The sequence below is a fragment of the Opisthocomus hoazin genome, chromosome 17, assembly GCF_030867145.1.
Source record: "Opisthocomus hoazin isolate bOpiHoa1 chromosome 17, bOpiHoa1.hap1, whole genome shotgun sequence".
NCBI lineage: Eukaryota > Metazoa > Chordata > Aves > Opisthocomiformes > Opisthocomidae > Opisthocomus > Opisthocomus hoazin.
This window is the reverse complement of record NC_134430.1, coordinates 2,791,591-2,802,609: the sequence shown is the minus strand read 5'-3', so window position 1 is coordinate 2,802,609 and position 11,019 is coordinate 2,791,591. Positions and strand designations below refer to the sequence as shown.

The 11,019-nt window shown below is 64.4% G+C and overlaps 3 protein-coding genes across 3 annotated transcripts; 2 read left to right on the top strand and 1 right to left on the bottom strand.

Moving 5' to 3' along the window:
* Positions 1-135: 135 nt before the first annotated feature.
* BSDC1 (BSD domain containing 1) lies at positions 136-7,547 on the top strand. Its single transcript, XM_075438098.1, has 11 exons — positions 136-176; positions 488-548; positions 1,119-1,235; positions 1,830-2,000; positions 2,118-2,172; positions 2,570-2,685; positions 3,066-3,134; positions 3,346-3,427; positions 3,606-4,145; positions 5,162-5,265; positions 5,795-7,547. Exons 1-11 carry the CDS (start codon positions 166-168, stop codon positions 5,825-5,827), a joined length of 1,359 nt encoding a protein of 452 aa, XP_075294213.1. The 5' UTR covers positions 136-165; the 3' UTR covers positions 5,828-7,547.
* Positions 7,548-8,086: 539 nt separating this feature from the next.
* Positions 8,087-9,343, bottom strand: TSSK3 (testis specific serine kinase 3). The gene is made up of 2 exons (XM_075438022.1): positions 9,118-9,343; positions 8,087-8,779 (listed from the first exon to the last, which is right to left on the bottom strand). The coding sequence occupies exons 1-2, from the start codon at positions 9,260-9,262 to the stop codon at positions 8,118-8,120; spliced, it is 807 nt and encodes a 268-aa protein (XP_075294137.1). The 5' UTR covers positions 9,263-9,343; the 3' UTR covers positions 8,087-8,117.
* A 75-nt stretch (positions 9,344-9,418) lies between these two features.
* On the top strand, positions 9,419-10,793 carry FAM229A (family with sequence similarity 229 member A). Its single transcript, XM_075438050.1, has 2 exons — positions 9,419-9,703; positions 10,576-10,793. The coding sequence occupies exons 1-2, from the start codon at positions 9,585-9,587 to the stop codon at positions 10,676-10,678; spliced, it is 222 nt and encodes a 73-aa protein (XP_075294165.1). The 5' UTR covers positions 9,419-9,584; the 3' UTR covers positions 10,679-10,793.
* Positions 10,794-11,019: the final 226 nt, after the last annotated feature.

Sequence of the window (11,019 nt, the reverse complement as noted above, 5' to 3'; positions counted from 1 at the left end):
ACCGGGCAGCCCCCACCGGGCAGCCCCCGCCGCTCCCGCCCGGCGCCCTCCCGGCGCCCTCCCGGCAGCGGCAGCAGCAGGAGGAGGGTCCGGAAGTGACGTCACAGGGAGGCGCGGCCCGCGGGGTGAGGGGTCGGTAAATAGTGGTGACGTCAGGCCGCCAAGATGGCGGAGGGGTGAGTTGAGCTCTGCGGAGGGGGCGGCTGGGCCGGGCCCGGCACGGCCCGGGGGGCGGCGGGGAACGGGCTTGGAGCGGCGGGAGAGGGGCGGCGGCGGGCGAGAGGCGGCGGCGGCGGCGCGGCCTGAGCCGGGCGGGGGGAGCGGTCGGGGCTGGGCCCGGGGCGGGCGGTGACGGGGAACGGGTCCGGGGCGGCGGGAGAGGGGCGGCGGCGGCCGCGCGGCCCGGGCCGGTCGGGGGAGTGGTCAGGGCCGGGGTCCGGGGCCAGGGGCCAGGCCCGGGCCCGCCTGACGCGCGTGTGCTGTGCAGGGAGGACGCGGGCTGGTGGCGGAGCTGGCTGCAGCAGAGCTACCAGGCCGTCAAGGAGAAGGTAGGCGGCGGCGGGCCGGGGGCGGCGGGTGAGGGGCCCCCCGGGCCCGGCCTTAGCGGCTGCCGGAGGCCCATCCAGGGCGTGCGGCTGCAGGGCAGCCTGAGGCCCCGGGGGGGAAAGGGGGGTGGGCTGTGTTCGTGGTGACTCTGGGAGCTGGGGACCCAGCCGGGACCATGTGGCTTGGGCGCAGCGCCGGGCTGTGTCGGTGTGAACATCACCAGCTGTGTGGGGAGGGTACGGCCCGAGCATCGCGCTGCGGGGTGAGACTTCCTGCCAGTGACGGCGTGGCCTGTGTTAGTTGTACACAAAGCTCACGACAAGGCTTTTCCTAACCTGTCTTTGTTCATTCTTAGCTTAAAACACCCCACTCTAACATGTTTTGGGCGTAGATGTTCCCCGTTGTTATTCTGGGTGTTACAGTCTCGCCCATTGCACCAGCTGGGGTGAGGGCTCGGCTGGGTTAAAGGCTCTCGCGCTTCAATCTTTGTAATGTGCTGGGTGTTCCCAGAGTGGCCGCGGCTTTGCTGGAGAGCAGAAAGATCACACAGTCTGTCTGTCGTCTTCTTACAGTCCACAGAAGCTTTGGAGTTCATGAAACGGGACCTGGCTGAGTTCACTCAAGTCGTGCAGCATGACACAGCCTGCACGATCGCCGCTACGGCCAGCGTGGTCAAGGACAAGCTGGCAGTGAGTGTGGGAGCGAGCGCGCTGGGGTTCTTGTGGCAGAAGGCAAAGCGGGGGGTGGATAGGATCTGCCTGCCTCCGAGGGCAGGATCCTCTGAACAAACCCCAGCGTCTAACCACGAGCTTCAGGTTTCAGACTTTCTCCCCAGTGCAGGTTTGGTGCCGAGCACTGTGTGGGATTTCCTTGCTGCAGCAGTGAGGAAGCTCTGGAGACGAGTGGAGACAAGTTCCTGTGCTTTCTCTCTCCCTGCGTGCTGTGTAGTGGGGTACTGGCAGAGTGGGTGTATTGTGACATCGCATCTCTGCGCAGCTGCCGCTGTGACGGTCCAGTCCCCAAACCTGGCTCAGTCCTTCCCCCCCCCCCCCAAAGCCTGGGCTCAGTTCCCCACAAACCTCCCTGCCCCACTGCCACCTGAGGCTGCTTCTGCTGGCCACCATGCCCTTCTAGCCCAGCCCTGGCCCCACAGTTGCCTTGTTAGCTCTTCTTTGAAGGGAGAGAAATCCTCCTTCCTTAAAGGAACCTGTCCAGGAAGGGCTGAGGCTTGTCCTGCTGCTGCAGGCACTGTTACTTACCCTGTACTGCTTTTTGTCTTCAAGAGGGCGGAAGGTTCCTCTGGTGCGACTGAAAAGGTGAGGAAAGGGCTCTCTGACTTCCTGGGTGTCATCTCGGACACATTTGCTCCCTCGCCGGATAAGACCATTGACTGTGATGTCATAACGCTGATGGCAACACCTACAGGTACCACGGAGCCCTATGACAGCGCCAAGGTGAGCGCCCCGTTCCCGGAGCCGCTCTGCGGGATGTGGAGCCCCAAGCCCTGTCCTCTCGGGGCTCTGCTGCTGCCCCTCCGCTGACGGCTCTGCCCTGTGTGTCTTCTCCTCCAGGCTCGCCTCTACAGCCTCCAGTCAGACCCGGCCACCTACTGCAACGAACCCGATGGTACGGTGGGGCTTGGTGGTGCTGCCAAGCTGGCACTCGCGTGGGGTCTGTGGGCTGTCCTCAAGTGCCCGGAGCCTGTCGCCAGCAGGCCTGCTGGCTTGGCTGTAGCTGGGATCACTGTTTGTGGAGAGCAGATCTGTCTGTTGCTTTGGGGACTGGTCTGGACTGGGAATTTGCTGGGCCAGTTTAAACTACCGCTACAGCAGGTGCCACGTGGCCTGGTGCTGACAAGAGGACCCATGGCGTGGGGTGGGCACAGGGACCCAGGTCTCCCTCCTCCTTTGCCCCTTGCTCGCCCAGCTGAGCTAGCCCATAGCACCTTTCCAGTGAAACTTCCCAAAGCTGTTCCTGCCCTGTCTGTGCCAAGGACTGTTATCCCTGTGCTTGTCCTCTGCAGGCCCTGCTGAGCTCCTCGAGGCCTGGCTCTCTCAGTTTAACCTAGAGGAGAAGAAAGGGGAGATAGCAGAGCTGCTGGCAACCAGCCCTTCCATCCGGGCTCTCTACACGAAAATGGTAAGGCCCTGCGTGGTGCCAGTGGGGGGCAAGTTCTGACTTGGGGTAGCCCGGAGCTGCTTGGGCCCTGGTGTTGGTGGGAGAAAGGGCTGTGGGTGCGTGGTAGACTGGCACAGGGCCGTTGGGCAGCGTGTTGCATTCTGCTTCCCTGCCTGTTTGGCACGAGCCTGGAAGAGCAGCTCCTCTGTCGCTGTCCGATGTGTGTCTGAGCGTCTGCCGGCACCTGCCTGGGGCTTGGACCTGTGTCTGTGCGCCTGAAAACGCAGGTGCCTTGCGCGGGTCAGGAGGGCAGCTGCAAGGCTCGGGAGGAGAGGGGAGCAAGGCAGCAACCGCAGCCTGCCCTCTGACGTGACTCACGGTGGTTTCCCTGTCGCTCCCAGGTCCCAGTGGCTGTTTCCCATTTGGAATTCTGGCAGCGCTACTTCTATAAAGTGCATCGCCTGGAGCAGGTAGGTCGGGAGGGGTGGGGGTCTCCCCGGGGGCGGGCACTCCATCCAGGGAGCTCAGTGACGCAGACCTCTCTTTGGCAGAAGGTGCTTTTCCTGGAAAAGGAGGGATCTGGGCTGCCTTGCCCATGTCCTTCTTGTCACTGATGCTGAAATCCCTCGGGGAGGAAAGGACTGGGGACTTGAGCAGCTGCTGACGCTGAATTCCCTGCAGGATGAAGCCCGGCGGGAGGCCCTGAAGCAGCGAGCGGAGCAGAGCATTCACCAAGAGGAGCCAGGCTGGGAAGAGGATGAAGGTGGGTCGGATGGTTGGGGGTCTGCGGGAGGGCTCGCGCAGACCTCGGCAGGTCGCAGTTAGAGAGGGTGGTGGCTCCTCCTCGCTCCCACAAATTCAGCTGCAGCCAGCCCTGCTGCACTGTCAGCTGCTGCTGCGCTTGCTGAAATGTCTCTCGCTTCTCTTCTGCCTTCCTACAGAGGAGTTCTTGGGGATGTCACCCCTGCCTTGTGCAAACGTGAAATTTCCAGAAGCAGCAGAGAAAGAATCTGCCACCGCAGCCCTGGAGGGAAGCCACCCTGCTGCTCACAAGGGACCCTCAGAGGGAAGCTGGGCCGTCCTCCCTCCGGAGCCGGCCCCAGCGGAGGGGAGCCCCTCTGAGAGCAGTGAGAGCATCTCCCTTGTGACTCAGATTGCAAACCCTGCCTCTGTGCCTGCTGCGCAGCTACAGACTGGAGCACAGCCAGCTGGGACCGGAGACCTCTCTCAGCGGCTGCTGGAGGCCACCTCGGACGAGCAGAGCTCCTTGCCAAAGCCCCCAGAACCCGGTCAGCCTTCTGCACCTGCCCAGGTGTCCGCAGTCTCCTCAGAGCAACCGGCTGCTACAGAGCCCCGAGAGGTGGGGAGCAAAGCCCAGGGCAGGACAGAGACTCTGAAAGAGGAAGGACCGACAGACCTACGAGTCTTTGAGCTGAACTCCGATAGCGGGAAATCCACTCCTTCCAACAACGGCAAGAAAGGTGCGTATGTGGGGCCAGCGCAGGGCCTGGAAACCTGCTGCTGGGGTGGCAGCTTTTGGGTAAAGGGCCCGATTCTGCAGTGATGGAGAGAAGGGGTTTTGCCAAAGTCACCCAGGAGCGTTAGGTCCAAAGACTCTCTAGTGGCTGAAACGAAAGCAGGGGCAGATCCCTGTGCTGTAGGACAGGGCCGGGCGGGTTGCATTGGGTGGTGGCAATCTGCTCTCCGCAGGCGGCTGGGCTGGTGCTGCAGCTGAGCCCTTCCTGAGCCTGCTCCTGGTGCTCCCTCTGGAGAAGGGAGGGCGAGACCCCTCCAGGACCCGGAGGAGGGCAGGGTCACAGCTCTGACACTATTTACAAACCTTTTGTTGCGGGGGATTCTGCCTTCTGCAGAGCCTGCTGCCAGCCTCCCAGAGCAGTGGTTACATTGGTTATGGGGTTAGAAAGCCACTGGAGGCAACCCAAGAGCCAGCAAGGTGGCCAGGTATCGTCAGCCGGGTCTGTGAGCAGAATGAAATTAATTAGACAAGAAATCAGAGGTCTGTTGGCTGAACAGGGTGGACCTCTGGTCCCTGGCGTGCTGGGGCGGGGCTGTGGTCTGCGCGGGGAACGCGGTGTTGCCTTCCCTCGGTGTGTCACCCCCAGGAGCGTCCCTGCGGCCGCTCTGCCGCAGAGGTGGTCTGTGCTGTGCGGGGGTGCGACAGTCCCCGTGTCAAGCTCCCTCCAGTCACTCCTTACCGGCTGTATTTCCCGGGTGACCGAAGCGGGACGCATCCCAGGCCAGAGGAGAACGTGTTTCAGCGTTCCGACCCAGCCCCTGCTGCGAGGGCAGTGCGGTTGGGTCTGTCCCGGCCCCGGTAGCGAGCTGACAGCCTGCTCCTGGGAAGAGGGGCTTGCCCTCCTCGGGCCGGCTGCGGTGGCTGGGCCTCCTCAGCGCCGGGGCGTTGCGTGCCTGTGGGTGCTGCATCTGGCGAGCAGGCGCGGCTCCGACGGCTCAGTGGTGATGTTTGGGCTTACAGGCTCCAGCACGGATATCAGCGAGGACTGGGAAAAAGACTTTGATTTGGACATGACTGAAGAGGAGGTGCAGCTGGCGCTCTCGAAGGTGGCAGTGTCTGGGGAGGTGAGTCGAGGGGAGGTGCTCGCGCAAACGGGTGAGAAGGCTGCGCCCGAAACCCATCGGCAGCTCCCTGGGGTGACGCTGCAGGCGCTCCGCCGCTGCTGGCCGCTTCCCCGGGAGGTGGAGGGAGGCTGCGGTGCCTCTGAGCAAGACAGCGAGCGAATCCCTCGGCTGGAGCTCTGCTTCCAGCCCCTGCGCCAGGGCCGAGGCTGCGCGGCACGCCGCAGCGAGACGCGGCTGCTGCCAGCTGGGAGCCGCGCGCAGGAGGCTTCCCCAGGGCGTGACGCGCTCCTTGGGCCCTCGCCGTGGGTGTTGGCTGGAGCAGAGCGCGGCTGTTCGGACCTGCCTGGAGAGGGATGAGCGTGCAAACTCCCTGGGGGGAGCGAGCAAGCGCGTTGCTGTTGCGAGGGCGTGGGAGTGTGCGGCGGTGTCAGGCTTTGTGCTGAGTTGGGTGCCCTGGGCGGGGGGGGTCTGTGGGCAGGTGGCGGCTGAGCTGCAGAAACAAACTGAGGGCTGTTACTCCTGTTTGCAGCTGGAAGATGAAGAGTGGGAAGACTGGGAATAAAGCGACCGCTCCCAGTGTGTGTCACAGGCTCATTTCCACCATCGAATGTGAATTAAACCGCGGACCGGCTGTTCCTTTGTGTGTGACTGTGCTGGGGACTGCACTTCCAGGCTGGAGGAGTTTCATTCCTGCTAAATCCCGTGGGCAACTCGAGTGGCCCCTTCAGACCGGGAGGAGGAGGAGGAGGAAGCGGGAGCTCACTCGTACACTTAGCTGCTAGGGAGCCCGTCGTCTCCGTAGGTCCCAGAGACTGGCCGAGCCAAGGCTGACTGCCCGGAAGTGTCACGCAGAGGCAGCTGTGGCGCAGCGAGGGGTCCCCAGGGTGAGCCGGGCGCTCGGGTGCCTGCTGGGATTGCTTGGTGCCGCCAGACTGCCTGATTGTTCGCTTGTGTGCACACGTAAGTTGCGGTACGGCAGGGCGGAGGCTCTCGGGTGAAGCTGTGCCCGCTCCCTCGCTGTTCTCCTCCTCCCCGGAGAAGCCCCGTGCGGGGAGTGGCCGGGGGCTGGAGGTGCCGTGGTAGAAGCCCCTTCTGCTGCGCTGCTGGTTGCTGCGCGGGAAGGCAGTTGGCTGGCGGCTTTGACCCAAAGGCCATGCTGGAAGGAGCCAAACTCCCTGCCAAATCCTCAGCTTCTGCCTGGCTTTTTGTCTTGGAAGCCTTTTTTAATGGAAGCTCCCGTTTCCTGCGGCAAGAGCAGCAGCAGCTCCTCTCTGAGCCACAGCCTGCTGCTTCCCCCCGTGCAGCTGCACTGCCTTCCTCTCTCGGTTTGTGTACTTGGAGTTGAATTTCCCAAGCAGAGTCCTTGTGGCTTGCTCTTGCTCAAGCCTGGCTGGGACGGTGGTGACGTGGGTCACCCTGGGAGCAGAACCCCTCCCTTGTGGTGCCCAGTTTAGCCCTCGCAAAGCCCCAGTCCAGCCCACTGACAACCTCCACCTTGGCTCCGAGGCTCGGGCCAGGCGCTGGTGGCTGAGGCTGTGTCCACGCGTCCGACTCCCCTCGCGTCCCACCTCTGCCAGGCCTCACGGCCACCAAGGCCACCGGCCTTGCTGTGCTCACTGGGGTTCCCTCGCCTAAACCCCCCGTGACTGCTTGCACCTCTCTTTTTGGGTGGTTCCCCTCTCCTGTCACGAGATGCTCCTCAGTGCGTGTTGCTGATACACTATCGTGACAGGGCAGAGCCCTTGCTGCCATCTCTGGCCTTCGGGTGGTGGCTTTGTGTGCGCTGCCTTTGTCCTTCTGCCCCTTCCAGGGCTGATTCCCTGGAGCTGTGGCTTTCCTCCCGCTCTGGATAGCGTTAACCTGGGGGTACTGGGAAGAGTTGGGGTGTTGGGGTTCCCCCCTGCCCTTGGGGGGACTCTGCCGTGGGATGGGTGGCAGTGGTGGCTTCGGGTGCTTGCGCGAGAGTGTGTCCTGTGAAGCCCACAAGGGCCGGGTGCTGAACTGCGTCTCTCTCCGGCCGGGTGCGCGGTGGGCCCGGTGGAGATGTGCTGCAGCCTCGCCCTGTCCCGGGCCCGAACTCGGCTGTAGCAGGGAAACCTGCTGGGGGTGGGTGGCGGTGGGGGGGCCAGGGCTCACGGTGGGTGGTACGAGTCGTGGGGGGTCCCTGGGGCTGCAGCAGAGCTCCGGGGCACAGCGCTCTCCTCTGTGTCACTACTTTTTGTTTTTCCTTTAGTCGAATTAACCGTTGGGTTGTCTGTGCAATATCCTCTGTTCTGAACGACTCCGCGTCTCCCTGAGCCTTTTCTAGCTGGGCTGAGGACCAGGAGCAATTCTAACGGCTGGTAGTTTTGTAACGATGACTTTCTCCAAACCTTTTACAGCCGTGCGGCTAACGGCAATTAAAGGAATTCTGCAGAGGCTCTGCCGGTGTCGGCTGTGCTGCTCGCTTTGCCCGCGGGATGGGGGCGGCTGCCTTGACGGGCTGCGTGTCACTTGCTGGACGTCTCCCCTTTCCTCCTGCCTGCCCCGGGGGGGTTTGCGGAGCTCGGGTGGGTGCTGGGAGAGCCCGGCACATCTCCCAGCCGGGACGCTCGCAGCCAGAGCTGCAGGGCTGGTGCATCCTGCGGCCGGGTGGGAAGTGCCCCCTCGGGAAGGGGGACCCAGGCTGCTGGGAGCTCGCGTTGCTCTGCTCTCCAGCACCGAGGGCTTGGAGTGAGCTGATAAACATGCCCAAGAGCGAACCAGACCTTGTTTCTGCTGGCCAGAGGACTGGCACACCACCTGCGAGGCCAGCTGGGTGGGAAACACTGACCTCCAAATTTATTGTCATTTTAGAAACAATCTGTCCCATCTCAGGGGTTAGTCAGCCACGGGTGCCAGCCGACCGCCTCGATGGAGGGCCGCAGGCTCATGTCTGGTTCCAGGAGCATTTTCAGGAGGTTCTGGCACTCCGTGGAGATCCCCAGGTGCTCAGGCACGGGGACGCCTTTCTGCTGGTTGTACAGCATCCTGGGGATGTCAGCGTCGTCGAAGGGCAGGCGGGCGCAGAGCAGGACGTAGAGGATGACACCCATGCTCCAGACGTCGCCCTTCCGGCAGTCGTGGGGTGTGCCCCGCAGCACCTCGGGCGCAGCGTAGGCCGTGCTGCCGCAGGAGGTCCAGCTCAGCTCCCAGCCGTCCCCGGGGAGCAGCTTGGCGAAGCCGAAATCCGTCAGCTTCAAGGTGCGGCCCTGCAGCAGGGCGTTCTCGCACTTGAGGTCGCGGTGGGCCACCCCGCAGCTGTGGCAGTACTTGACGGCCTCGACCAGCTGCTGGAAGAGTGCCCGGGCCTGGGGCTCGGGCAGGGGACCCTCGCGGAGCACGAAGTCGAAGATGTCCCCGTCCTCCGCCAGCTCCATCACGAGGCAGACCTTCCCCTCGGCAGATTCCAGTATCTCGTGCACGCGGATGATGTTCTTGTGGTCCAAGCGCGAGACGATCTGGAGCTCCCAGGGCAGGAATTTGTTAACGAACTCTGCCGGGAGAGGAGGGGGGGTTTGCTCGCGGGGACCTCTCGGGCGCTGGGGAGGGCGGGAGGGAGGGAAGGTCCCTGGTTCCCCACGCCCGGCCCCGCGGGATGCTCATCGAGGGGGGTGCTGGGCCCCGCCAGCGCTTTGCCCCCCTCGCAGGGGGAGGGACGGCCGCCCGAACGGCTCCGAACCCTCGGGCCGTTGGCTGGCCCCCCCAGCACCGCTCGGCCCCGCCGGCTGCTCTCGGGCGGCGAGGTTGGGAAACGGCTTTTCGGCCGGAAGTGAAGAGGCTCCGGGGAGGGACAGAGCCGCGGCCGGCAGCTCGCTCGGGATCGGCGCTTACCTTCCATGCCTTCCTTCTTGTCAATTATTTTAATTGCCACTTTCTTCTGGTGCTTCTGGGAAAAAGCCTCCTTCACCTTGGAGTACATCCCCTCCCCCAGGGTCCTGCCGAGCTGGTAGCCGTGGGCGAGCAGAAACCCCTCCATGTCCTCGCGCGGGCCGGGACCCTTTGCACCCTCAGCTCGTCCCGCAGCAGCGTCTCGGTGCCTGGAGACACCGGGGGGAGGGGCACGGGGCGGGCCTCTTAGAACCCCAGCTGCTATTGTGATGTCACCGCGTCAGCTGATGCGCGGGGCGGGGCATGCGGTCTCCGTGGGTGGGGACTCTTGGAGTGGGCGCTGCGGAGGTTACGGGGCTGGCAGGGGTCTCTCCAGCTCCCCCCTGTGCTTTCGCCGTTGCTGGGGGGGTCCGTGCCCACCTGGCTCAGCCGCCTGCTGCTCTCCGGTCAGACGCGTCCAGGGCCCGGCCATGAGCTCGCAGCGGGTGCTGCAGACTCAGAGGTTCCCCGTCGAGGCAGGCGACTGTCCCAGCATGGCCGTGCCCCCCGAGACGCAGGAGCCCGTGGGCGCCGAGCGCTGCGTGGGACGGTAAGGGGGGGCCGGGGCAGCCTGCGGGCACGGGGTCCGGCCCTGGCACAGCCGCGCCGCATCCCGGTCGCGCAGCCCAGGGCCCTGCTCCGGCAGACACGGCTGGGTTTGCTCGCGAAAGCATCGTCCGATGGCTTGAGCCCCTCCTCGCGCCGGGACGGGATCCCTGCCTGCCAGCACGCTGCCGCCGGCGAGCTTTATTGGGGCGGGCAGCGTCCTGTGATGCACCGTGCCACGCCGTGCCGTGCTGTGCCATATCAGACCATGCTGTGCCATGCCATGCCGTGCTGTGCCGTGTCAGACAGGCTGTGCCATGCCATGCCATGCCGTGCTGTGCCGTATCAGACAGGCTGTGCCATGCCGTGCTGTGCTGTGCCGTATCAGACAGGCTGTGCCATGCCATGCCGTGCTGTGCCGTATCAGACCACGCTGTGCCATGCCGTGCTGTGCCGTGTCAGACAGGCTGTGCCGTGCCGTGCTGTGCTGTGCCGTATCAGACAGGCTGTGCCATGCCATGCCGTGCTGTGCCGTATCAGACAGGCTGTGCCATGCCGTGCTGTGCCGTATCAGACAGGCTGTGCCATGCCGTGCTGTGCTGTGCCGTATCAGACAGGCTGTGCCATGCCATGCCGTGCTGTGCCGTATCAGACCACGCTGTGCCATGCCGTGCTGTGCCGTATCAGACAGGCTGTGCCATGCCGTGCTGTGCTGTGCCGTATCAGACAGGCTGTGCCATGCCATGCCGTGCTGTGCTGTATCAGACAGGCTGTGCCATGCCGTGCTGTGCTGTGCCGTATCAGCGCACGCCGTGCCGAGCTGTATCAGACAACGCCGCGCCGTGCCGCTGGGCTCACCCCGCTCTCTCCCCACAGGCAGCTGCGTCGATGCCCCGGCAGCCACCGCCTGACGCTGCCCAACGTCCCCATCGACGTCTTCATTGCCATGGGTGGCAGCGGGTGGCCTCGCACCGCCTGATGGCCCCCGCGCCAGCTGGCCATAGCCAGCCCCGGAGCCACGGAGCCGCCAGGGACGCAGATTGGTGACGAATATTGTAATAAAAGGACAGCTGGGAGCGTTTCTGCACTGAAAACACGCGTGTGGTGTGGGGGCCATGGAGGGTTGTGGGGCAAGGGGGAACACGGGGGGGTTAGGACACGAGGGGACAGGGCGTGAAGGGGTGGGACATGAGGGGTGGGGTGGAAGGGGATGGGACACGAGGAGATGGGACACAAGGGGACAGGGTGTAAGGGGATGGGAGTGAGGGGTGGGATATGGGGGCGTGGGACATGAGGAGATGGGACACGGGGAGATGGGAC